Genomic DNA, 26,457 nt, shown 5'->3' with positions numbered 1-26,457 from the left:
GACCAGCTCTGTCAGGAGGAATGAGCCAAAATGAACCCAATTTATTGTGGGAAGCATGTGGAAGGCTACACGAAACGTTTGACCCAAGTTAAACAATTTAAATGCAATGCTACCAAATACTAATTGAGTGCATGTAAACTTCTGACCCACTGGGAATGTGATGAAAGAAATAAAGGCTGAAATAAATCCTTCTCTCTACTTTTATTCTGACATTTCACATTCTTAAAATAAAGTGGTGATCCTAACTGACCTAAGACAGGGAATTTTTACTTGGGATTAAATGTCAGGAATTGTGAAAAACTGAGTTTAAATGTATTTGGCTAAGGTGTATGTAAACTTCCGACTTCAACTGTATGTATGCATGCATATATATATATACACACACACACACACACACACACACACACACACACACACACACACACACACACACACACACACACCACACACACACACAATGTATGGTAGACCCTATTTTGAATGATAGAATGTGCAAAAAATTGAGTATTTTATAATTTTTATATTTTTGTGTCACAAAAACAAAAAATCATACAGGTGATTTTCAAAAGCATGTACAGGTTATAAACAATGTGCGCATGTGTGTTTCTGAGTGCATCTGAATGCAAAATAAGTGATACGTGATGTAGCATACTGGTTAGTACATAGTAACAGAGCAATGCCATGCAAAATTATTGAAATCATTCGGCAAAATAAGTTTGTCCACACGTAGCATGCGTAACACAAAAGGCCATATTCAATAAAAAAAAGGTTTTTGGGACAAGAGACAAAATATTTTTTACCATCGCTTCAAGACTGCATGTTGAGATTATTTGTGTCCTGCATAAAACAATGTTAAAATGTGATAGAAACAGAAAATCCAGTACATATTAATTCAAGAGTGTAGCTTTGTCTTAGCTTAGAAACCCAGTGAACGGATTTGAAATGGGCCCTAGGTTAATATAAAGAATCCCCCAAAAATTATACTGCAAATACCCAACGGAATAACAGTGCTATTTTGTTACTCAAATATTACTGAAAATGTACGATAACTATTTTGATATATTACTTAAAAGAAAAGTTTGTCACCGATTGGGCAGAGACCGGAGGAATGAAAACATACTAACATACAGTATACTTCTAGGCCTATATAACCCTGATCTAGTACAGGTCTAGTTACAATCCCTGAAGACTGATACAAATACCATAAAGATGCCTTTTCATTGTGTGTTAACCTCTCTCCATACAGTAACATCCAGTGTAACAGTAAAACATGAAATGTACGACAGAATAAATTCATTGAGGAGAAAGGGACACATTTTAGCAGACGCTCTTATCCACAGCGACTTACAGTAGTGAATGCATACATTTCATTTCATACATTTTTTTTCTGTGCTGGCCCCCCGTGGGAATCGAACCCACTTCCCTGGCGTTGCAAACACCATGCTCTACCAACTGAGCTACAGGGAAGGCTACATTGAACTGTAGTGTATTTGGAAGTACAGAACCTTACTGAAGAACAGCAAACACTATTAAATGCAGCACTTTTCAGCACATACTAACTGTAACTATAAGTAACTATCATTTCCATCACAAGCTTATAAGAATTGAGCAGTGTAACTGAATAACAAGCATTATCAATAGCCATAATATGAAATGAATTGACCGGTCCGGTCAGGAAGTTAGGCCACCAAGTCATCTAGCCACCTGCACATAAATACACAACATGGAAAAGATGTGCATTATTAGATTGAACACATACATTACAGCGCAATGTTGTAAAACATTTTCTTATGTATTACAATAAATGACATGAATAACACATAAGTGAGCTCTAATTACAAATAGATGGTGTCAAATACTGCCGATGGCTTGGCCTCACATGAACCAATCAGTTAGGATCTTTAACTTTCTCTTTTAGTGACAAAACATAAGTGTTGCCCGTTGACATTTTAAAACAAACCGATGTTCCTTATGTTCAAAACTGTCTATTTATCGAACATGCCAACTTTGTAGGATAAACAGAGGGAATACATTTTTTACATAAAAGTAACCACTTCTATGGAGGCAAACTAATGCAGCATTGAAATTCCTTCTTATTTTATGCTATCTTCATAATTACCTCAGTAAATCATTTCTGTATTAAACTGGGGTCAGAAGAGGTGAAAGAAGGGTTGATATCCATCGACTTACTTCAATTAAGCAGCATCGGCGTCTTAACTTCCTCCTCACTGGCTCCGTCTGAAGACCTTTCCTTCTGGCTGCCTTTACCTGAAATAGTGGCAGAGGGAAACTGTCTTTCTACAGTCTCAAAATCATTTGTAAACAAACACAATCTAAGTCTTTGATTGATATTATGTATGCACATGACTGACTGAATGTCACTTTGGATAAAAGCATGTCTGCTATTTTTATTCATTATTATTATGGGTCAAGGGAATATTAGATTACCAGAGTCTGATGAGTTGCTACTTCCACCATCTTCGCCTACTAAAAAGGAGAAAACACAGTCCCTAATTTCACTCTAAATATGACAATAATAAAAAATGTAAACAAAAGCTAACAAAAACAACCATAAACAAGATATGCCATTCTTCCATATTTTTGTTCATAGTGCCGCATACAACATATTGTATGTGTGCCTTACATAGCATGTGATGTGTCTTTGTATTTATTTTACAAACCTCTTCTCTGGCATACTGGCATACTGAAACTAACAGATCTGTTGCCCTGCATGTTTATTATCACAGTGCATCAGACACACAGCTCATAAAATAGACTACAATCACACTAAAAGGGCTTGTTTCTGAGAGTAAGGAAATAAACCTTTAGACCTTTGTGTTTGGTCCATGGTCTGATGTTTTTCTATTCGATTCTCCCTGAGAATCTTGTCGCTTGAACATTTATTGCACTGTTCTAATTTGTGTGCCGGCCGTGTGGGGAAAGATTTGAACGTATCACGAGCTGGGACAAAAACAACTTTTGTGTCCTCCATCGTTCTTAAATAAAAGAAGTTTGAAACCACCAAGACTCTTCCTAGAGCCAAACTGAGCAATCGGGGGAGTAGGGAATTGGTCAGGGAGGTAACCAAGAATCCAATGGTCACTCTGACAGAGCTCCAGAGTTCCTCTGTGGAGATGGGAAAACCTTCCAGAAGGACAACCATCTCTGCAGCACTCCACCAATTAGGCCTTTATGGTAGAGTGGCCAGACGGAAGCCACTCCTCAGTAAAAGGCAAATGACAGCCCGCTTGGAGTTTGCCAAAAGGCACCTAAAGGACTCTCAGACCATGAGAAACAAGATTCTCTAGCCTGATGAAACCAAGATTGAACTCTTTGGCCTGAATGCCAAGCGTCATGTCTGGAGCAAACCTGGCACCATCCCTACGGTGAAGCATGGTGGTCGCAAGCATGCTGTTGGGATGTTTTTCAGCGGCAGGGACTGGGAGGCTGGTCAGAATCAAGGGAAAGATGAACGGAGCAAAATACAGAGAGATCTTTGATGAAAACCTGCTCCATAGCGCTCAGGACCTCAAGCCAAGACAGTGCAGGAGTGGCTTCGGGACAAATCTATGAATGTCATTGAGTGGCCCAGCCAGAGCCCGGACTTGAACCTGATCAAACATCTATGGAGAGACCTGAAAATAGCTGTGCAGCAACGCTCCCCATCCAACCTGACAGAGCTTGAGAAGATCTGCAGAGAAGAATGGGAGAAACTCCCTAAATACAGCCAGGTGTGCAGGTGAATTATCTGCTGTATTTCTAAACAAAAGCACCAGTGCATGAACAATAGTAAAGGATTAATTGCATAAAGAAATATTAGTGGAAATATATTCATGACAAGATATAAAAACAGTAATTTGTTGATTGTATCAGACACTGTATTGTGCCTGTCACGTCCTGGCCAGTATAAGGGTTAATTGTCATTGTAGTTTGGTCAGGACGTGGCAGAGGGTATTTGGTTTATGTGGTTCGGGGTGGTGTGTTTGTTGTAGGGGATTTGATTTATGTATTCCAGGGTTTTTGGGCACTGTTCCTTGTTTATGTATTTCTATGTTGATCTAGCTGGTTGTATGTCTATGTTTGGTTAATTGGGGTTGGGACTCTCAATTGAAGGCAGGTGTTGTCTATTTGCCTTTGATTGAGAGTCCCATATAGTAGGGTGTGTTTGTCTTTTGTGGGAGATTGTTTGTGAGCACTGCTTGTTGAGCCTGCCACACTATTGTTAGTTGTGAGTATCATTTATTGTTTTGTTTTTTCTGTGGATGCCTTACTCTTTTTGTGAATTAAAAGAATGAGTATCCATATACCCGCTGCATTTTGGTCTTCCCTGCAAAACCACGATGAATTTCGTGACAGTGCCCTTATATCTGTGCCTTTACACACAAATCAATCGTGTCTTCTCTTTATGCTTCGGTTCCACAGTCAGCACACAGCTTAGGGGCTTTGTGTGAGCAGGCCCCACAAACAAATCGGTTGCACTGCACAGTTTTCATGGGCCTTGTTTCGTGTGCATCTGCCGACTTGACATTGTGTGTTATTCTTCCCGAGTGGGAACTGTGGTGCTTGGGGGAAAAGAGAGAGCAGGACTTGTTGCCTTGGCGGCCTGCTTGGCTGCTGTAGCTTCTATCTTGCCGTTTATATGGTTCTCACGAAACTCACATGCCAGATCCAGTGGGATGCATGGTGCTGAGATGCATGGTGCTGAGGATGCAAACACTCTTATTACATCGTGTTGCTTTACCACTCTCCATCACAGATGTGGACTACAGCTCTGCTGGTATGTTGTTTTGCGCAGAGGGGGGCAGCTCCCGCCTTTGTTTGTTCACTGTTCCAAGTGGGCTAGTCTTCTTTGCAATCAACTTGTCTGCTAGGGAAATTGATGTGAACATGGTCACAGTTCTGCCTTTGCCCATGTTAAGGCTCCATGAGTCTCAAAACCACAGTCTCAGACAGTCGCTCACCCGCTAGCCTGGTTTCATCTTTCCTCAGATATGGAAAGCCATTGAGCAAGGAATTGGTTTTGACATCGGTGGCTAACCAGAACTTAACTGAAGTCAAATGCACCATTATCACTTTCTATCGGGTTTCTATCACCCATTCACGACAGAATAGCATATTTTAATTGTATGTTTTTTTATGTTACTAGTTTTTGCTTAGTAGCCAGAGGAATGATGCCAGACAAGTGGTCATGTGCTGAATGCATGGACAGCACAGATATTCTTGAAAAAAGTGACATTTGGAAAAAGAGCTGCACCACTTGAATTTTGAGAGTTATTTGAAAAAGGAAAGTGTCATAGAAACTGCAGAATATGCTCTTTCAGATACTTTATAAAAATCACAATGTTTTACCTGCATGTGACTCTGAAGGACAATTTGATAAAGCGATGCTCCGTTCCCTGTATCTGTCAATTACAAGATGCACCCATCTCTTCATGTACAATTTTATAGGCCTAATATTCTCTCTCCTCAAGTTATTGTCAACTGAATCTTGTCCGTAGGCTAACTCTTATGTATGAAATTAGTTTTGGTATAGTTTAGGTGTTGTAACACGGGTCGTATAAAGGGTGTAGAGTGCTCATATTGTAGAGTGCTCATATTTTAATTGAATGAAAACACTTTAACAGAAAACAACAAAACGACCAAACAGTTCCATCAGGTACAACAGAAAAAATGTAAAACAACTACCCACAAAAACCCAGGAAGAAAAACCCCTACTTAAATACGATCTCCAATCAGAGGCAACGAGGATCAGCTGCCTCCAATTGGAGATCAACCCAAACAACCCCAACATAGAAATAGAAAAACTAGAACTAAAACATAGAAATAGAAAACATAGAAAAACCCAAAACACCCCCTGTCATCTTACTAGGGTCAGGATGTGACAGGTGTAGTTTCGATGGGCTGGCTGTGTGGCATGGGCTGACTGGCATTGTTTGTTTCCCGCTCATCAACTTGGATAATAGTCAAGGATATGTTTTACATTATTCTAAAGGCGTACTGCAACACGTAAGGGAAAGTAAAACATGCTACAATACATTTGATTAGTAATACAGTTATAGTAAATAAAACAGTCCCATAAGAGCGTATTTTTACAAAGTAAAATGTAAACGAGAATGGGATCAATTTAGGCCTAATTTGAATTCGATTGTGAAGTGACTTCATCCATTTGTCATTCATTCAGTGAGAAGAGAGAGACGCATTAGCACCTGGCTGGCTACAGCACATTGTCTTGGCGGATTTAGATAGGAATAGTTGTGAAAAAACAGGTAAAAAGGCTCTAAATACTTTTTTGTTTGTAATTTCAAAATTCTGACAAATGAGCAGTGTAAAATACAAACATTTAGGAAGAGTCAGGGAACGAGCAGGACATAGCTTTTTTGAGGGGCTGAATTTTTTTACTTACAAAATCAAACGTCAGTGGCCGTTGGCCTACGGCAGTTCTAGTGTTAAATCCTAGTTCTTGATTATGACTTATTATCCTCCCATTTTAGGTACAAACTCTTAGAAAAAAAACCTCTAGAATCTAAAAGGGTTCTTTGCCTGTCCCCATAGGAGAAGCCTTTGAAGAACCCTTTTTGGATCCATGTAGAACAATTTCCACAGAGGGTTCTACCAGGAACTGATGGGTTCTGACCTATAAACTTCAAACATCCTTAATCATGTCACAGAGGGAGAGAGAGGAAGGCAGGATGTGTAAATACTGTCAGAACATGTTATTGTTAGACATTAGGGATCCTATGCGAAGGAGGGGGGCCACAGACTGGTACAAGTCAACAGCACAGCTATGAGTGGGGAGAATTGAGGAATGCGGGCTGAGGCAGGTCCGATGAAGTGAGAAAGAACAGTCATCACTGAAGTTCTGCCTCGCAACAGAGATGTATTGACTGACCATATGTGTGAGGAGGAGACTCCACGTAGGAAGGGTAAATACCAGTGCTTGTGTGAATGTTTTTTGTCTCATGCAGCTGTGTGACCCAGTGGGTGAATACACTTGGTTGGACCTTTTTATTCGTCCGTGAGTTTTACTATGTTCATTTAGACCTAACAATTGGCGCTGCAAGCAGGGTTCACTGCGATTTACAACCAAACTAAAGAGTCCGAATCAGTGAAGCAGGAGGCGGCCCCAAAAACAAGGTAGGCATAGTTCCTACACATGTTAACACTCATTCTGACATCCTTGGGAGATGAGTCGTTGGCTGAACCTAGGATACTGACCTAGAAAGCCTGAGCTTTTGTTGTATTACGACCGGTCATAGCTTCATGGTATAGGGTAAGTTCCGGAAGGTAAGCCCGAGCAGGCTAGAACCTGCAGAGGGTAAGTCCTAGGTGGTAAATCCAGAGTGGGGTTGGTTCCCTACTAAACCCATAAAGGTAGGGTGAAAGCCCAGCTGTGCTGGCCAGGAGGCTGTAGAGTGTGTGTGTGTATGGATAAATTGTTATGCTTGTGTACTGGTCCTTGTGTACTATTTATGGTGTAGGGTAGGTTCCTTTTAAGGATAGGTCCCAAGTGGAGGTTTTCCTCTGCGAGATCCAGGTCGTAAATATATGCTGTAGGGTAGGTTCCTTTTAAGGACAGGTCCCAAGTGGAGGTTTTCCTCTGCGAGATCCAGGTAAAAATACAGTGTAGGGTAGGTTCCGTATAGGATAGGTCCCTAGTGAGGGTATTTCCCTGCGAGATCTGTAAGGGGGACGAAAGTCCCAGCTGCAGTGGCAGTGAGGCAGCAGAGTGATTATGGATAGGGATAAACGGTTGCCTATAAGTTCTGGAGGACAGCCTCATTCATGGTTAGAAAAGCAGAAAGATATTTGAACGTTGTTTTGAACATGATTTGGGTGTATTAGCAATAGCAATAAGAAGACGTGTTGGTTTATGCCCTATAGGGGCAGAAAATTGTGACATATTTTTTTACATTTTACATTTTAGTCATTTAGCAGACGCTCTTATCCAGAGCGACTTACAGTAGTGAATGCATACATTTCATAAATGTTTTCTCCGTACTGGTCCCCCGTGGGAAACGAACCCACAACCCTGGCGTTGCAAACACCATGCTCTACCAACTGAGCCACACGGGACCACCATATTAGAATTGTGACATATTATGTGGAAATATTTTTGGTAATGTGGGTTGTCAACAACATTGATATTTGAGGCGTAACACTGGAATAAGACATTAGGTCACCTATTCTCCAGTAGTAAATTGGCAGAAGCTTCAAGATTGTGACTAATACAAGGTATCAGGTACAGTGACCAAATTATTAGGTACCGATACCGTGACTACTCTCCGGGAAGTGGATATCACAACCTGAAAAATAGTTGAAATTGGCACGTATTAGAGCGTGGATGCGGAGATTTAAACACCCTGGACACCATCAGGAGAGGCTTAGAAATAATAATAACTGAAATGGCGACCGGCGGCCCCAAGTCTCCCTGTAAAGGGGGGCTAGGGGAAGAACAGTTTAATAAAGCCATAGAGGCGCACAAGCATTCTACCAATTCGTCTTGAATATGGAAGAAATTGAGAACTCAATAAAATTGGTCAGCATTTCACTGCTGATGTAAATTTCCAATCTAATAGAGAGTTCAGAGATGCAATTATGACTTGACACAATGCCATAAAAAGCATCAAAAGCTCAATACACAAGCGTTTTGATGTCAGCATTCTTTCAACACAAAAGACAAACTGATAAACCCAAAATTAGTAGATGTACTCAGCTACAAAAAGACTGGGTACGTGAGTACATTGATAGAATTTGTATGTCTGCGTTGATGGCAGATTTGAAACCTATTATCAAAACGGCTATTGCAGGGGGTAGTGGATGAAATAGAACAGGAGTGGAATCTAACTCCGCTCACTTCGCAGTCGCGCAAGGGGTTAATACAGCCACAGTGAAAGTCGCTAATGGTGGTTTTAATGGCCAAGGTAAGACAAAGAAACAGGGAGTGAAAAGTAGCTAAAAAAACATCAAAGTGTAGGGCGACAGATCCCTGTTTCATTTATTGGAAGAATGAGTGTAGAGTGTGGTAATGGAGCTTACTGCACCCGGTGCATTCTGGGGGAACGCAGCAATGCAAGCGTTTGCATCTTTGACAAAAGAAAAGCAGCAAACACTTAAAGGCAGCGGAGCAGGAAACTTTTAAATAGCGGTGTATGGCCTCGGTTCGATCAATAGTGGTACATAGAGATGAGAGTTTTTATGTGAAGGGAGACAGGAGACCACGTATCACACAACTTTCTAAAAGATGCCTGGAATCAAATATCACTGATTCCTTATGATGAGATATATGCTAAATTTGCAACAGGGAAAATAATGACATTAAGCGGGTAATAGGGGCACCATCTAAGGCGATACTGCTATTAACCATGTCTTTGAACATAGGTCCAGTAACAATGCCCAGATCATTTTACATGGATAGAAGTGGAGCCGATTTTGGGGTTGGATAATACTTGCGAGAATCAAAGACAATGGAGTTTAAAAGGTAACAAGTTTGAATCAGAACGGCAAAATACTCCTTGCAAACTCAGAAAACCTTGGGTGGTTTTTAATCTCGTGAGGCATTTTATGTTGTCTTATTATGAAATAGATTTACATTTTATGTCGTCTTATTCTGAAATAGATTTATAGAATAAGACGAAAGGGTGGATGGGTCATGGGAAATTAGATGGGAGTTAATATCGGGAGTAAGTGTTAGTATAGTTTGAGAGAAGAGATTCTGTCAAGTGACATAATTGGGGTTACCAAACCTAAAATGACCTTTTAAAATGTTTGTTCATGAACATGAAGGGCATTGTAGTGCCGTGGTTATGGAAAATCATGGGGAAAAGAGAAGTCAGTCATTACGGGATTAAATCGCTAGACTCGGTGGCGAGATAAATGTCGCTGTGTCTAAGGGTAGTACATGCTAAATAAAAGATGCATAACCGTTGGGGTAGATTAAAACAAACAATTAATGATTGGAGGGAGGACAGTGGACATTATAATGTTTTATTTGTAATTAAAACTTTTGGGTTGATGATTAAGATGTAGTATAGTGAATATTAACGAAATGTACACTTTCTCATCCAGGAGAATGGGGGTAGTCATTATCTCTCTCTTTGAAATGAGCAGTTAGTGAAATTCTGCAGTGTTATAAGTATAAAGGTATCCGGATTCGGCTGTAGAGGGAGCTCCTAGATAAGTAAGGCCTGGCCATTAGTGTGTTCTTGATCTACATTTTTGTTTTTAAAATGGTTTAAATGGTTTTTAAAAAGTACAGGGACAGAAAATACTTAAATGGTGTTGAATGACCTTTGTCCTGACATTCTGGTGAGGCCTGATCAACCTCACTAGAAATGATAGAGAGTAGGATTTTAAGTATAGTCTATTTTACCTTATGGGATACAATTATTTCCTTACGGAATTATCAATAGTTGTAATTCTAATTGGATGTTAATATTCTAATTTGTTTATTTTTGATTTAATAGGCAGTGTTATTATTTTGGTTCTTGTTTTGATACAAGTTTCACCAGATTGGGTATGTTGTATTGTCGGGATCTCTCCCTAAGGGTTAGCGCTCTAACTCCCTGACCCGGTAGCTGCAGTGAGGTCGACAGTATGATAAGGGAATATAAGCCAATTTATAAAATGGTTTCAACAGTGTGTGGTTATGCTCTTTGACATTTGTTTTAGGAATGTTGTATTAAGGAATTGGGTAGGTAATACTTGTCATACGATAAATAGTTGTTCGAATTTTCTGAATCAGAAATGCCTTAAACTGTTGTTTCGCTCGGTCTTCTCTCAAGTCATGGTAAAGGTGAACACAGATGGTGTCTTGATGCATGGCAGGGATAATTTTACCAATAACAGTGTGAACCTCAACCTAACTAATCGACTGAAGAAATAGCGATCAAGGAGTTCAATACAGCCCTGTCCTGAACCACTACTATGGAAAGCTGAGTCCGAGCCATCAACTGGTGTACGAGTCCGGAGACGTGCATGAGAAGTGAGTATGGAGAGAGATCATGTTCAAACTGCTTGGGACATTTTGATTATTCCCCAGAGATTGAAATCAGGAAATTATCAAGGGCCATCAACTGTGACAGGAATGAGTTCCGTATGTGCCGTTGGGAAGATGAACTGTTACACTATCTGAAGATACGTCAGAAAATAAGTGCCGGGAAGAATGGGGGGGGGGTCAACTGTGCCCGTAAAATGATTTTAGGGGTTGCCCTAAACTGTTTATTTGGGTACATGGTTGATTTTAGAGGTCTAGGTCTATACACTGGGAAATGCATGGTAATCTAGGATAAAATTGCATTGAGATACCGATCTGTCATTAACTTGTCACTCGCGACATTAAAACAGGGACAAACGGGGGCCGTCATGAGAAAAGTTAATATCTGTAATATAAGTAGTACATACTGTTTATATGGTTTCCCTGTACATTCTAACAGTGTAAGTTGAGGGTCTCGAATTCGAGTGGTAAGACTCAACGTTGATGGATCCTGTTCAAATGTAACATGATTCAAGTTAAACTGTAGTTTGTTTGAATCCTGTTTAGTGAATGATTACTGTGAGTATTAATGGATCCTGTTAAAATGTAACATGATTCAAGTTAAACTGTAGTTTGTTTGAATCCTGTTTAGTGAATGATTACTGTGAGTATTAATGGATCCTGTTAAAATGTAACATGATTCAAGTTAAACTGTAGTTTGTTTGTATCCTGTTTAGTGAATGATTACTGTGAGTATTAATGGATCCTGTTAAAATGTAACATGATTCAAGTTAAACTGTAGTTTGTTTGAATCCTGTTTAGTGAATGATTACTGTGAGTATTAATGGAGTTTAGACCATGAAACTGTGTGTATGCTAATTTAGAAAGGTTGACCTAATCAGATAAGAGGAAATTGCCAAGGATCAGAGAGCAGGGTCAGGCCCAGAACAATGAAGATGGACAGGGTGTGATTCTGACATCTAGCTAAACAAAGAAAGGACCATGGACGTTCCACAGGGGAGATAAGGGAAACTCATTGGGGTCATAAAATGTATAGCTGGGGAAGTGACACCTACAAGAGGGTGGTGACCAAAAGGAGGGAAGATTATAAGATTTAAACTTTCTAAAAGTATAAACTCAGCTGACAGCATCCTTGGTAATAAACACTTGAAACTTCAAGCTTTTGGTCTCAATTCCTTATTGCAAAGAGGTTGCAATAGCATTCTTCTTTTTAACAACGTGAAGCACTAAGGATTGTCATTCTAAATTTGGGTTGGATAATTGATCAAATATTTCAATTATGATTCAGATAAAGAGAGTGCGAGGTCTGCTCTTACACGGGGTGGGGAGGGTGCATTTCATTGGAATAGAACAGAACGATTGGAAGGTCCTTTCTCCAATATCACTCGCATCAAGGGTGGTGTGAAATTATTACGCTTGTATTTTCTCTTCCCTGTTCAAGTCAATATGTTTTCTAGGTGTCATGGAACATAAGAGTGATCATTGTTCCAGAGGAGGGAGTGTGTCACGTCTGATTTGAACTGGCGGATAGGCAGAATCAAGTGCAGGAGACAGAGGTGCTGGAGGTGAGTGTCTTTTAATAAACCTGACACACACAAACGCCGAAAAGCACAGGGCGCTATACAAAGTTCACGTATTTTTTAACTGCGCCCATAAAACACAAAATATAATTCCAAGGCACAAAAAGGCAAGGAGCGCAGCCCGGTAAATCCCTCTACAAAACTGTCGATAACACAACGTGGACAATAAACAATCCCGCACAAAATCCCAACTGAAAACACACATTAAATAAGCCCCCACTAATGACACACAAAACAGGTGCGGAACAGACAGACAAAACTAAAAGACACAGAAACAACGATCGGTGGCAGCTAATAGGCCGGCGACGACGACCGCCGAGCGCCGCCCGACCGAGGAGGGGCGCCACTTTCGTTGGATCCTGTGACAGAGTTTTGGAATTTGAATAATTGACTTGAGAATGTTTTCGTATGTTTAATAATTATATACGCAGATTAGTAGTAGTGACTGATGTGTTATGTGTTAGATGGAATGATTTATGTGCAAATGTAGTTATTAGTGTATTCTATGGAGTCCCAAAAGCCAAGGCATTAATGTTATAGGGAATTGGGAGAGTGGAATGGAATGTGACTGGAGAGGAGATCTGGGTGGCTCATAAATTAAGTGGGTAATAGATTCTCTGGGAAACAATATCACTCCTCTGTGTATATTGTTGCAGGGTATAGCTCATAGGAGAGGAAGTACAGCTAACTGTGCACAATATAGAGACTACTATGAATTTTAATTGAACGTTACACAGACCCAGATCATGGTGAGTTGCAGAGATAGTGTTGTTATTTCAGACACTATTGTCAACATTCAATGAGGGGTTTGTCAAAGAACGTATAACACTTGAAAGGAAAGCCACAGATTCAGCTATACAGGAAGCCACCTCACCGGAAGGGAAGTTCGCTGTAATAATATCATCACATCTCCTGAAGAGTGTGATTAAAAGACATGTGACTCACAGTTTTGTTAGGTTGGATACTCTTCCAACGCCACCACAGGACTCATGCCACATGAAGTGGTCACTGGGAGACCGATGGGAGTACCAGGTGCTGTTATTCACGTCACAAATTAGTCATCTGGCCATAATGGGAGAGTCTATGTAGTCCTATTGTCAGGAAATGACCCATGCTTGGCAGTGTGTATCTTCCCAGGTGACAGCTGCACATGAAGAGCAGGAGTTAACAGAGAGCACGGGCTGAATCCTGGAGACCACGGGCTGAATCCTGGAGACCACGGGCTGAATCCTGGAGACCACGGGCTGAATCCTGGAGACCACGGGCTGAATCCTGGAGACCACGGGCTGAATCCTGGAGACCACGGGCTGAATCCTGGAGACCACGGGCTGAATCCTGGAGACCACGGGCTGAATCCTGGAGACCACGGGCTGAATCCTGGAGACCGAGTGTACATCAAGATCCACCGGGGGGGTTGTTTGGACGGCATTGGTCTGGTCCACACACAGTATTCCTTGCAGCACCTGCAGCGGTAAAGACCACAGTCTCTCCTCGGTGGGTTCACACTTCTCACGTGAAGAGAGATCCAGCTGCATAATGGGTGAGCTGGAAGTTGCCATGATAGAGGAAGAATAGATTCCACTGTAGGCATGCAGTTGGGTTGGGTTTGGGAGCTACTTTACCCGCTATAGTTTTTGTGTCAGTTGCTTTAATGGTTAATGCACCATGTAAAAAGGATAGATGTTGGGGTAATTGTACACTGGACAACATTCTGAGGGCATTGACGTGAAACGTATATACAGTGCTGAGTTACCTCAAGAGGAGGTAACGATGATTAGGGCTACCCCAGGTGTATATCAGGTGGCCATGGAGGAAGACGGAGATGGGGAACAAAGTGAAAATGACATGGCTTGGGAACACCTCTTATAACCTGTGGCCGGATGGGGAAGACTGGGGGAAAGCATGAGGTTTTTTAGGGCCTTTATTTGTTTTGGAACCCAGCAGAGAAGTATCCCAAAGGCATAGAGTCAGGTGAAGAGAGTGTGGGAACCGTCATGTTATCAAACTTCGTTTTTTTCTTTAAATATATAATTATGCATAGCTTAACACATTGTTAATACTGTTATGTTTTGTGTTTCTTTTTGCTTTTCAAGTCTTGTGCTATCACTCTCTTAGGAACCAGAAGCTGAAATGGAGGAAGTCAACAGCTCCAGCGGACATGTTATTATCAGTGTTCGATGAGAAATGGAAATAAGATTGTGCATGGTGTGATTATAGAACAGAGACCATAGGTATCTGAGTTAGTAAACCTGTGGCGAAATCCTGCACGGTGCCTTCACCGTGTGCTGCCACTTTAAGAGCGCATCAGCAGTAGGAACGAGGAAATAAAGATAGCGCTTCCGGCTCTCAGAGAAGTAGCTCTCGGTTGGCGCGGCAGTTTGATTGTGTGTGCAATGCTGCAGAAGTCCTGTTTATTTTCAGCGTGCTTAGTTTGTGAAGTGTTTAACTCGATCATCGGTGTTACCGCTCTAGGTCGTGGTTGTTATCTTTTGGGACCGCACCAGTTATTGCTCGCATGGATTAGTAGCAACATTGCTGCGAAACTTTGACATACAAACAAACCATCAGACGGACAGACAGTGCAAGCCTGAAGTCAACAGCTAAGACTTTCTCTCTCTCTCTTCCCTCTATCGCTCCAGTGCTTTTCACTGCAGCAGACTCTTTTTAATGCGCTTCCCTTTGATGTTCAGTGTCGCTGGACTATTATTGCCCTGCTAGATGCTATTGGGTTTACATTTTATTTAAAGGGAGGTTGCTTGAAAGTTATTTGAACTGTATTGAGGGAGTGTGGTAATAATGACATGTGGCCCAGAAGATTTTGGACATTTTAAGGCCTTTGTTTTGTCTATGAACACTTGGTTGGAGATTTACTAATCATCTGAGTTTAATCACAGTTCATTTAGAACCTAACAATCTCAAAAGGGTTCTATCTGGAACCAAAAAGGATTCTACCTGGAACTCAAAAGGGGTCTTCTATGGGGACAGTCAAAGAACCCATTTTTCTAAGAATGTAATACATGATTTGTGATAAAGGTGATAAAAGCAAACATGACAGGCCTTATTGTATTGTTCCTTAACCTGCCTCTGGAAAACACCATGAAGCCATATTTGCTTAAATGCCAGGAATTCATGTTATAAGTCAATCATTCTTATTTGTAATCATAATCTTCTCAGAAAATAAATGGAACCTTTTCTGCTTATAGCAACTATTATAACAGTAAAACATAATATGTCCTCTACAAGTATTGAAATAATGTCTTACTTGGTGTGGTGGTCAAGTTCAAATTGGTCGCTCCATTCCCATTGCCTGAAAGTAAGAGAGTCATGTGAACACAATAACTTTGCAAGTACATGGTTAAGTTTGATTCATTGATGTTGTGATATATACTGATCGGTATTGTCCAGAACAACATGTAGACAATATGGGGCTATTCATCAGTATGGGAACATGATAATGTGTAAAAACATGGATTAGATGGGCTGTCATTAATTGAATCCTCACAAGACGTTATTAAATCAATGCAAATGACAATCATGAGATGGCCCATCATTACACACATCTCTACCAGATCATTGGTATTGCTGTGCTACTGCTATACTTGTCAGACTTCTAGGTGTAAAACGCATGATATTGTATCAACAGTACCAATTAGAGAGGCCTGGATCCCAGTAGGTGGTGGAGCTCCTGTATTACCAGCACCTAATACAATGGAGCAAGGTGTTAAAACCAATTATGAGAGTGGACAAAATCAGTGGAAACACATGGGTAGGAAAAATAATTATACAATACTTCACTTTGTTTGACCTCCTTACTTGAGATTTACTAAAGTTATGCACTAATGTCAAAAAGGGTACTTGACAACCCTACTCTACAGAAATTACCATAATCGCTCCCGTTTCTCTCATACACAATATAAGAAACTTAGATATTTTGCACGTCTTCCACAGCACGATAAATATGCCAATGGCAGCAGCACCACCAATGATGATGATAGCAATGATAGCAACTGTGGATTGGCTACAATCATAGCAGTCTCCATCTGTATGGAAGACCAGAGGACATATTAAGCATTCACTAGGTACAGAACACACCTTCAACATAGTAGTTTGAAGGATTTTATTGTAATGGAATGGGGGGTAGTTGAGATAGTGAAGGGGAAGCGTGATGCTCGAGGTAGGTAGAGGTTTGTCTGTCCGTAGAAACAATAACAAAGTGGTCACACCGCCTGTATTTTGGTAAAAAGCTGTGCGATGGGCTTGGAGAAATGTAACCACTCCCAAGTTCATAGACAGAGCTATGGATGCAAGGACCAACCATCCATGTTATACAAATTATAGTTTTAACCATGTTCTGAAGCCATACAGTGTTTGTTTACATTTACATTATTTACAAAACACTGGAATAAAACAAGCCTGTATCTTGGGTTCTGATGGAGTGCGACAGTAGAACTAAGCTCATTGGAAGCATTCATAAGTTATATTCTTCAAGATGCAATGGGTATATATCATTGTGACGACCCTCCCACTCTGTCTGCCGTATTCTCTCTCTTTGTTCTTGTTTCTTTATTAGGATGCCGGTGGGCGGAGTTGGAAGGGTCGTCAGCTAAATGGGAAACACCTGGGCTCGGGTGTGTCCCAGGATAAAGGCACCTCTTCCACAGTCATTGGGGAGACTCTCTCCACGCAGACACTTTGTTGATTTTGGTTGTGTAGTTTTTGTGGCTTTTTGGTTATTTGCTTTGGCACTTTTCAACACCCTGCATTATTACATTCAGGTATGCAAAACACTCACTTACACTACTGATACCATTGTTAATTACTTAGTTACTTTATTTAATAAATATATATTTTGATACTCCTTGTCTCCACGTTGTCTCCCTTTTGTTGCGAACTCTGAGCCGGTTCGTAACAAGTGGGGGCTCATCCGGGATTTTGAACGGATTGCGTTTGGGAGAAAACGTGGAGGTATGTTAAATTCCGTAGGTACTTTGTTTGTATATTTTGTTAGTTGGAGTTTGGTGCTCAGTACTGGTTACTTTTGTTTGGTTGGTTCGTGTACTGTGTTGGAGAGAGTACATTGGTTAGTTTCCAGGCCCCTGCCCAGCCTGGAAACGCTTGTTCTACTTGCTGTTGGGACATTGGTCTGAGGACGTGAGTGCAATCAGCTGTGTACCTCAGTGGGAGATTTGGATAGGGTAGTGAACCTTACCACCAGGAGCTATAGCCTTTTTCCCCTGATAGGCTTAGCGATGTGTTTCATTTTGGAATATGTTGGGCATTGTTAATGTTTGTTATTTTTGTGTGGTGTCTGTGGACTGAGCAGTTGTCTCGGGGGCACATCCGTGGCTTGGTGGAATCTACCAGCGTGCTGGGGGGTTACTTCCTTGCCAGCGGGCTACAGTGCATAATTACCCACCGCAAATCTGCATGAAGATTAGGGTTGAGTTATTGTAGGTTTTGGGGAAGCTCCATATCTCATCTCTCTTTCTGTGGTGCCAGTGTGATTGTTATTTCTCTTGTTGTGGTCTGGTGTGCTCAGAGGGGTTGAGTGAGATTTTTTTTTCTCTCTCTCTGACTATGGCGTCTAATGTAGACGAGTTCATTCGCTTTCCATCAGAGGAACTGTTAGACTTATGTACTAAAGAACAGCTGTTGAAGGTTGCTGAACACTACAAGGTTGAAATTAGTGATAAACGTCTAAAAAATTCTATTAGGTTAATATTGAAGGCCAATCTGATGGAGAGTGGTATTCTTGACGTTACCACTGGGGCAGCCTCTACTGAGGACTCGCCGTCTCCCCGATATGCTACAATGACCGCTCCATCGGTTAGTCCTAGTGGTCTTCTTTTTGAACAGCAGAAAGAGCTGCTTCTGTTACAGCTAGGGCACGATCGTGTAAAATATGAAAAGGAATTGGAATTTAAACAGGATTTGGAACGTGCTGATCAGTTAAAATATGAAAAGGAATTGGAATTTAAACAGGATTTGGAGCGTGCTGATCGGTTAAAATATGAAAAGGAATTGGAATTTAAACAGGATATGGAGCGTGCTAAAATCAAGCTGCGACTAGAGTTGGTTAGGGAAGGAAAGCTCTCAGGGGAGAGTTTGCTCTGGGAAGGTGACGCAGATTTACTTAGGAATCGTTCCTCTTTTGATCGTGCCCCGGACACATTTGACATTGTTGGGAATTTACGGTTGTTGCCTCAGTTTAATGAAAGGGACCCTGAGACATTCTTTTCGTTGTTTGAGCGTGTTGCTGATGCTAGGAGTTGGCCTGGTTCTGACCGAACTTTAATGTTGCAGTGTGTGCTGACTGGTAAAGCGCAGGAAGCATATTCAGCTCTTAGTGTAGCCGACAGTGTCAGTTATGATAAGGTTAAAACGGCGGTGTTACAGATTTACGAATTGGTTCCTGAGGCTTACCGCCAACGATTTAGAACTTTAAAAAGGGATGATAAGCACACTCAAGTTGAGTTTGCGTGAGAATTATCTTCACAGTTTAATCGCTGGTGTTCCGCCTCTGCAGTTATTACTTTCCAAGGGCTGTGTGAGCTGATTATGTTAGAGCAATTTAAGGACACAGTCCCTGATCGTATAGCGACGTACATTAACGAACGGAAAGTTAAAACTGTCGCTGAAGCTGCGGTTTTGGCAGACGAATATGTTTTGACTCACAAAACTGTTTTTGTAGAGCCCCGTATTCGGAGTGAGTGGAGACGTTCGGAGAGATTTGGACCTCGCTCACCGAGATACTCTGGTTCACGGGCAGAGTTTTATTCAACTAGGGTTGAGCCTGACTCCCATGGTAAAACTGACTTTGGTCAAGAGTGTCACTACTGTCAAAGCTCAGGTCATTGGAAAAACGAATGTCCGGTTCTTAGGTCTAAGGATAAGTTCAGTACAGGTACTTTTGTTAAATCTAAGCCTACGGCGTTAGCTGCGCCTGTTTCACATCAGTTCACTCCTGACACATTGTCTCATGCCCAGGGGCATGTGAAAGTCCATATTGATCCAGACTATTTACCTTTCATTACGGAGGGTTTTGTGTCTCTGTTAGGAAGTAAGAACCTAGTGCCAGTGAAGATCCTAAGAGACACAGGTGCCTCTGAATCATTTGTGTTGGAATCTCTGTTACCCTTCTCTGCTGAGACTGATTCAGGGAATAGCGTGCTAATTAGGGGAATAGGTTTGAACACTCTGTCAGTTCCATTGCATAGACTAATGTTGGATTGTGGACTGGTGAAAGGTGAGGTTGTTGTGGGGGTGCGTCCTTCATTGCCTATTGAGGGTATTGACGTTATCCTTGGGAATAACTTGGCTGGTGAGCGTGTGTGGCCTGTTGTGTCTCCATCTCTAGTGGTTTCCACTACACCGTCAATTGTAGGGATTCCTGATGAGAGTCTGCGGAGTTTCCCAGAGGTGTTCTCTGCGTGTGCAGTGACGCGTTCTATGATCCAGGGCGACCTAGTTACTGCGTCGGTAAATGAGAATACCACAAAGAAGTCTTACTGTTTTCCCTGTTATCCCATTATCTGTACCCCGCTCCGATCTAATCGATGCGCAACGGACTGACCCCACATTAGAGAAGTTGCGTGACCAAATTGTGCCTGTGGAACAGTTGGGAGATGTCGCACATGGATATTTTCTCCAAGAGGATGTCCTGATGAGAAAGTGGATGTCTCATGGTAGTTGTTTTCTGGGGGAGGCGATTAGTCAGGTTGTGGTACCAGTTAAGCTTAGTGAGTTGGTTTTGACCACTTCTCACAATGACGTTGCTGGACATATGGGTGTGAGGAAAACCTACAATCGCATATTAAGACATTTCTTTTGGCCTAGATTAAAGAGAGATGTTTCTGATTTTATCAAAACTTGTCACACCTGTCAATTAACTGGTAAACCTAATCAAGCTATTAAGCCGGTACCACTCTTTCCTATTCCTGTACTCAGTCAACCTTTTGAGTACCTGATTATTGATTGTGTTGGTCCTCTGCCTCGTTCTAAAAAAGGTAGTAATTATTTGTTGACTGTGATGTGTCAGACCACTAGGTTTCCTGCGGCCTATCCTCTCCGGTCTATCACGACTAAGTCTGTGTTAAAAGCTTTGACTCAGTTTTTCTCACTGTTTGGAATCCCTAAGGTCATTCAGAGTGATCAAGGATCAAATTTCACCTCTAATCTCTTTGGTCAGGTTCTCCAACAGCTCCATATTAAACACAATTTGTCTAGCGCCTATCATGCGCAAAGTCAAGGAGCACTGGAACGTTTCCATCAAACACTAAAGTCTTTGTTGAGAGCTTATTGTACTGAGATGGATAAGGAGTGGGAGGAGGGGTTGCCTTGGTTACTGTTAGCCGCTAGGGAGGTTTCACAGGAGAGCACAGGTTTCAGTCCAAATGACCTTGTGTTTGGACATAGGGTGCGTGGACTTTTATCTGTTCTCCAGGATGATTGGAAGTCTCCCGAGCCTCCTCAGTCCCTGTTATCGTATGTGTGTGATTTCCGGCGACGCTTGTTGGTGAAATGGCGAAAGAAAAACTATCATCTTCACAGGAAAGGATGAAGGGCATATTTGATCGTCGAACTGAGCCTCGTCACTTTAGTCCAGGTGACCAGGTTCTTGCTCTGCTGCCAATTGTTGGTTCTCCTTTTCAAGCCAAGTTTCAAGGTCCATAAACAGTGGTGCGCCAGTACACTGAGCAGAATTATGTAGTTGCCACTCCAGAACGGAGAAAAGCACACCAACTGTGCCATGTAAATTTGTTAAAACCCTATTATGCACGTTCAACGGAGACTGAACAGTGGGAGTCTACAGAGGACGGTAAACCTGTTCTCTTGGCTGATACCGTTATATCCTGTGGTTCTTCTCATGCTAGGTCTGTGCATGACGAGGAAGATGTTCCTGGTCTTGACGATTGCATATTGCCAGGTAGATTGAAAAATTCAGAGACACTGGATATTTTGGACGACCTTCTTACTCATCTACCTGTTGATGAGCGAAAAGAGATGGTTGGTCTGATTCGGAAATTTCCAGAGTCGTTTTCTGATACACCAACACGTACAAACTTGATAGAACATGATATTGACATTGGAGATGCTGACCCCATTCGTCAGCGGTTCTATAGAGTTTCTGCAGAGAAACTGCGTTGTCTGGATGCTGAGGTCAGGTACATGCTGGAGAGTAAGATAGCAGAGCCTTCTTTCTCCAGTTGGGCTTCTCCCTGTATCTTGGTCAGTAAACCGGATGGAACAAACAGATTTTGTACGGACTACCGTAAGGTAAATGCTGTTACTAAGCCAGATTCATTTCCTCTTCCTCGGATGGAGGACTGCGTAGATCAAGTCGGAGCAGCTAAGTTTGTGAGCAAATTTGACCTGTTAAAGGGCTATTGGCAGGTGCCACTAACGAGTAGGGCACGTGAAATCTCTGCCTTTATTACACCCTCTGGTCTGTACTCGTATTCGGTTATGAGTTTCGGCCTGCGTAATGCACCTGCCACTTTTCAGCGACTTATGAACAGGGTTGTTGCAGGTCTGGCCGGGTGCGCTGTTTATCTGGACGATGTAGTGATATATGCAGATACCTGGGAGGAACATCTGTCCCGTATTCAAGCCTTGTTTGAACGTCTGGCTGCAGGTCGCCTCACGATCAATTTGGCTAAATGTGAGTTTGCTCAGGCAACTGTTACATACCTTGGAAAGGTGGTTGGGCAGGGTCAAGTGCGTCCTGTTCGGGCTAAAGTGGTAGCTATTGATGCTTTTCCACCACCAACTACAAAAAAGGAACTTATGCGTTTCTTGGGAATGATTGGTTACTACCGTGGCTTTTGTAGGAACTTTTCTACTGTGGTCGCTCCCTTGACAGAATTGTTGAAAGCTAAGGCTGTTTACGTATGGTCTTCTCATTGTCAACAGGCTTTTGAAGATGCAAAGAGGTTGCTTACCTCAACTCCGGTGCTGGCTGCCCCTCGCGTGGATTTGTCATTTACCTTGCAGGTGGATGCTAGTCATGTGGTGGCAGGGGCGGTTTTGCTGCAAGCAGATGAGTCTGGGGTTGAGAGGCCTGTTAGTTTCTTTTCCAAAAAGTTTAACCGTTATCAGTTGAACTACTCGGTCATTGAAAAAGAAGCGCTAGCACTCATTTGGGCGCTACAACACTTTGAAGTGTATGTTGGGTCGGGAGTAGTACCTATTGTGGTCTACACCGACCATAACCCTCTCACCTTTTTCAGGTCCATGATGTGTCCTAATCAGAGGATAATGAGATGGTGTTTATTTTTACAATCCTTCCATCTCGAGGTGCGGCATATCCGGGGAACTGATAACGTGATTGCTGATGCGCTCTCTCGTGCGCCCTGTTCCTGAATATTTACGTGACTGACCGTTGTTTGGTGTTATCAGGTTCTGTCGTTCCTGTCTGTTCCCTCCTGGTCTCGTTTTCTTCTTTCCTCTTAAAAGTTGCTTCCTGTGTAAAGGTTGCTGAGGTCTGGGGAGGAGGTTGGTTGGGGCAGGTGGAACTGTGAACACGTAACCCCTTGTCAATTTGGGACGCAGAGGCTGGTACGTTGTTGGTCCCCGGTTTTATGGGGGGGGGTGTGACGACCCTCCCACTCTGTCTGCCGTATTCTCTCTCTTTGTTCTTGTTTCTTTATTAGGATGCCGGTGGGCGGAGTTGGAAGGGTCGTCAGCTAAATGGGAAACACCTGGGCTCGGGTGTGTCCCAGGATAAAGGCACCTCTTCCACAGTCATTGGGAAGACTCTCTCCACGCAGACACTTTGTTGATTTTGGTTGTGTAGTTTTTGTGGCTTTTTGGTTATTTGCTTTGGCACTTTTCAACACCCTGCATTATTACATTCAGGTATGCAAAACACTCACTTACACTACTGATTACTGATACCATTGTTAATTACTTAGTTACTTTATTTAATAAATAAATATTTTGATACTCCTTGTCTCCACGTTGTCTCCCTTTTGTTGCGAACTCTGAGCCGGTTCGTAACATCATTCATTTAAGTCCAAAAATGGATGTAGCAACTAAGGATTCCAGCTCTAACAACAAAATCCTATACATTGAGCTTGAAAAAACTGTTGACTCACGTTTAAATAATCTTCATTTGTGACCTTACAACAGACTCAAACATTTGACTAACTGATTTTCACCATAATTGCTAACCATGCTAATAACTGGTTTGTTGAAAATATATAAAAGTATATTAAATACTAGGATAACCTTACCCCATTTTTCCACAATTGGCTCCTTCAACATTGCATGGCTGACAGAGCATTCATACATGTCCTTGTCTGCCTCTGGGATCTGCACACTAATCCTGATCTGGTAGGTGTCATCATTATTGGGTCGGGCTCCTGTCGACAGTACTCCATCGTCTTCGGTCAGTTGGACCCCATTCTTCTTAAAATGAATTATCACATCTTTGGGATAGAAACCTGTTACCATGCAGGTCAGGTGGACATTTCCTGCAGGTTTGGCTTTTTTAGTAAAAACATAGATATTTGGAGGGGCTAAAGAGGGAATAAACAGAGAACATTCATATTTAATTTCTGATCTCGTAGGTCATTTTCTGTAAACCAATCGTTAGGCTACACTATTTAAGGAGATTAATATTCATAAGTACTCACAGTCAGTGCTACTGAAATGTTTCTCCCCATATTCCATGAATTTGGACAGCCAGTCCACACACTCCTTCTCCAGGTAGCCCTTGGTGTACTGGTTGAGGATCTGCACCCCGTCCCACTTCCTCTTAGTCGGCAGAGCTTGATCAACTGGTGCCACCCACTGCATAGTGACATCATCAAAGGCCAGGAAGTCGTCACCATCGTAGCTGTATTGATCAATGCCCTTCATGAATTTCAATGTGCCGTCTGGCTGTTTGTCAACCTCACATCCATGCCTCCACTGAAGGACATGGACATCTGAAACAAAAAACTAATAATGAAAAGGTAGACCACTAATTACCCACAATTGAAGAAAAATATCAATGTTGAGCGTAGGACAAAATGCAAGTGTAGTTTCTCACCAGTGTTGTTGTGCCTCATGCGTTCCATCAGGATGTTGACGTTGACTTTGAACCACTGCTCCTTGCTCTTGCGTGACTGAGTGCCTTTTTCCCAGTAATCTGCTGGCAGCTTCTCCCTCATCCAGTCCTGTTTGGGAATCTTCTTTTTATCCACACTGTCATAGTAGTCGATCTGTATGTCATTCATCAGACCCATGGCAGTGAACTCATGGATACCAGGCAATTCAACTGGCTTTGAGAGGGCAGTGTAGATGTAATTCAGAGAGTAGATCTCTGTAGGTCAAAAAATTAAGATTGGGATAATTTGTCTCAATTTGCCTTCTCTCCATGTTAATCAGCCATGCTGTAAAACATTCAAATTTCACTATGCATAAATAGCTCTGCCATTTCCTGGTTGCTAAAACTCTAATTGTTAACCTAATTTCAGTTTGTGCCAGAATAAGCTAGTATAGTGTGTAGAGAATCATTGTACCATCTAAACCGCTGTTAAATACATTTTCCATAACCAAAAATATTTTATTTTCAGCTGTTTGACTGGTGTAAAAAAACAAAAGTAAAAGACGCAAAAACAAAACTTAAGAACAGGAAGCATAGAAAGAGTACATAGAACATATCTACTGCTTCTTAGATGTGCTTTCAATTAGAATGATAGAGCTATAACTAACATTTCTATGGGAATTTTGTTGCGTCGCCCAGAAAGTTACATATTGCCACTAGGAAATCACTGTCAAATACTTAGGTCTATCGTTTCTGTAAGGGGCCAACTAGTCAAAAAAAGAAACTTCTATGAAATATCATAGCAGAGAAGTCATACTATGGCCTTGCATCATGATGTCTAAATGGTAGTTTAGGTTACATTGATGTAGCCCATACAGGCCTATTACAAATCAATTCAAATCAAATTTAATTTGTCACATACAACAAGTGTAGACCTTACCGTGAAATGCTTACTTACAAGTTAGGTTAGATTAGATTTTTAATAGGCCTATAAGGAATACATCAATGTAACCTAAACTACCATTTGGACATCATGATGCAAGGCGTAGTATGATTTCTCTCTGCTATTACATTCATTGCCTATTGAAGTAGTGAAGTGGAACACATTCTGCAATTTATCAAAAACAAATGTATTAACCTAATCATTAATCAATTAACACTATTGATTAAGTTAAACTATTTTTGGGAACTTGTTGATTAGGGATGAGTCGTCAAACTATTAAGAAAACAATGAATTTCCTGCTTCCTGTGTGAGCGTTTCATATTTTTGTTAAACAGCAGAAGTAATTTAGCTACAATGTAAAATGTCAAACATACCAGCTAGCAATATGATCAGGCAGCATATGTGTTTTACAAAAGGTTGATCATGGGGGCCTAAGCCTAAACAAAGTAACTGTATCATCTTGCCTTATGGCTGGCCTGTAAGTGCGCATTAGCGAGTAACGGTCATCAATAAAGTGGAATAACGCACATAAGGTTGACTACATAGCCTATAAATCTAATATATTGTCGACTATGCTACAACAGACCGCTCATATCAGTAGGTAAACGATTTTTATTATGCGTTTTATTTTTATCCAGCAGTCAACTTTTACTTTCACTTTCACTTTTGACATTCGAGTGGTATACAACTTACCGCTTTGGCTCTGAACAATACATTCCGTCGAGAAATAAAAAACAAATAACATAAACGTATACATCCTGTGAACTACGTGTTTTGCAGTTTCCTTGAGAGGTACAGTATATGTTGGAGGTACAGTAACACAATACCTCCAACCTCAAAGTCCGGTCTGCTACAACTAATTACTGTCGCGTTCATGTACTATTCGGAAATGGGACATTTCTGCCTTGCT

General features: G+C 41.5%; 1 protein-coding gene and 1 long non-coding RNA gene across 2 annotated transcripts; one reads left to right on the top strand and one right to left on the bottom strand.

Annotated features, from left to right (window-relative positions):
* Positions 1-500: 500 nt before the first annotated feature.
* LOC145860389 (H-2 class I histocompatibility antigen, Q10 alpha chain) lies at positions 501-26,457 on the bottom strand. Its single transcript, XM_082961168.1, has 9 exons — positions 26,241-26,457; positions 24,608-24,880; positions 24,210-24,503; positions 23,808-24,092; positions 16,220-16,273; positions 15,836-15,880; positions 2,449-2,487; positions 2,191-2,268; positions 501-1,704 (listed from the first exon to the last, which is right to left on the bottom strand). Exons 1-8 carry the CDS (start codon positions 26,302-26,304, stop codon positions 2,192-2,194), a joined length of 1,131 nt encoding a protein of 376 aa, XP_082817294.1. The 5' UTR covers positions 26,305-26,457; the 3' UTR covers positions 501-1,704; position 2,191.
* On the top strand, positions 6,787-23,517 carry LOC106569941 (uncharacterized). Its single transcript, XR_014380418.1, has 2 exons — positions 6,787-7,134; positions 12,451-23,517. It is a non-coding gene; the product is annotated as an uncharacterized LOC106569941 (long non-coding RNA).

The sequence above is a fragment of the Salmo salar genome, chromosome 14 (genome assembly GCF_965601325.2).
Source record: "Salmo salar chromosome 14, fSalSal1, whole genome shotgun sequence".
In the NCBI taxonomy this organism is placed as follows: Eukaryota; Metazoa; Chordata; class Actinopteri; order Salmoniformes; family Salmonidae; genus Salmo; species Salmo salar.
This window is presented reverse-complemented; position numbering and strand designations above follow the sequence as displayed.

Excerpts from the sequence above, each read along its gene's own strand:
- LOC145860389 (XM_082961168.1), bottom strand. The coding sequence starts at position 26,304 with ATGTATACGTTTATGTTATTTGTTTTTTATTTCTCGACGGAATGTATT. Across the intron at positions 24,504-24,607 it reads CATGAGGCACAACAACACTG|ATGTCCATGTCCTTCAGTGG; the intron begins GTGAGAAACTAC and ends TTTTTGTTTCAG. Across the intron at positions 2,488-15,835 it reads GAACTTGACCACCACACCAA|TAGGCGAAGATGGTGGAAGT; the intron begins GTAAGACATTAT and ends TCTCCTTTTTAG.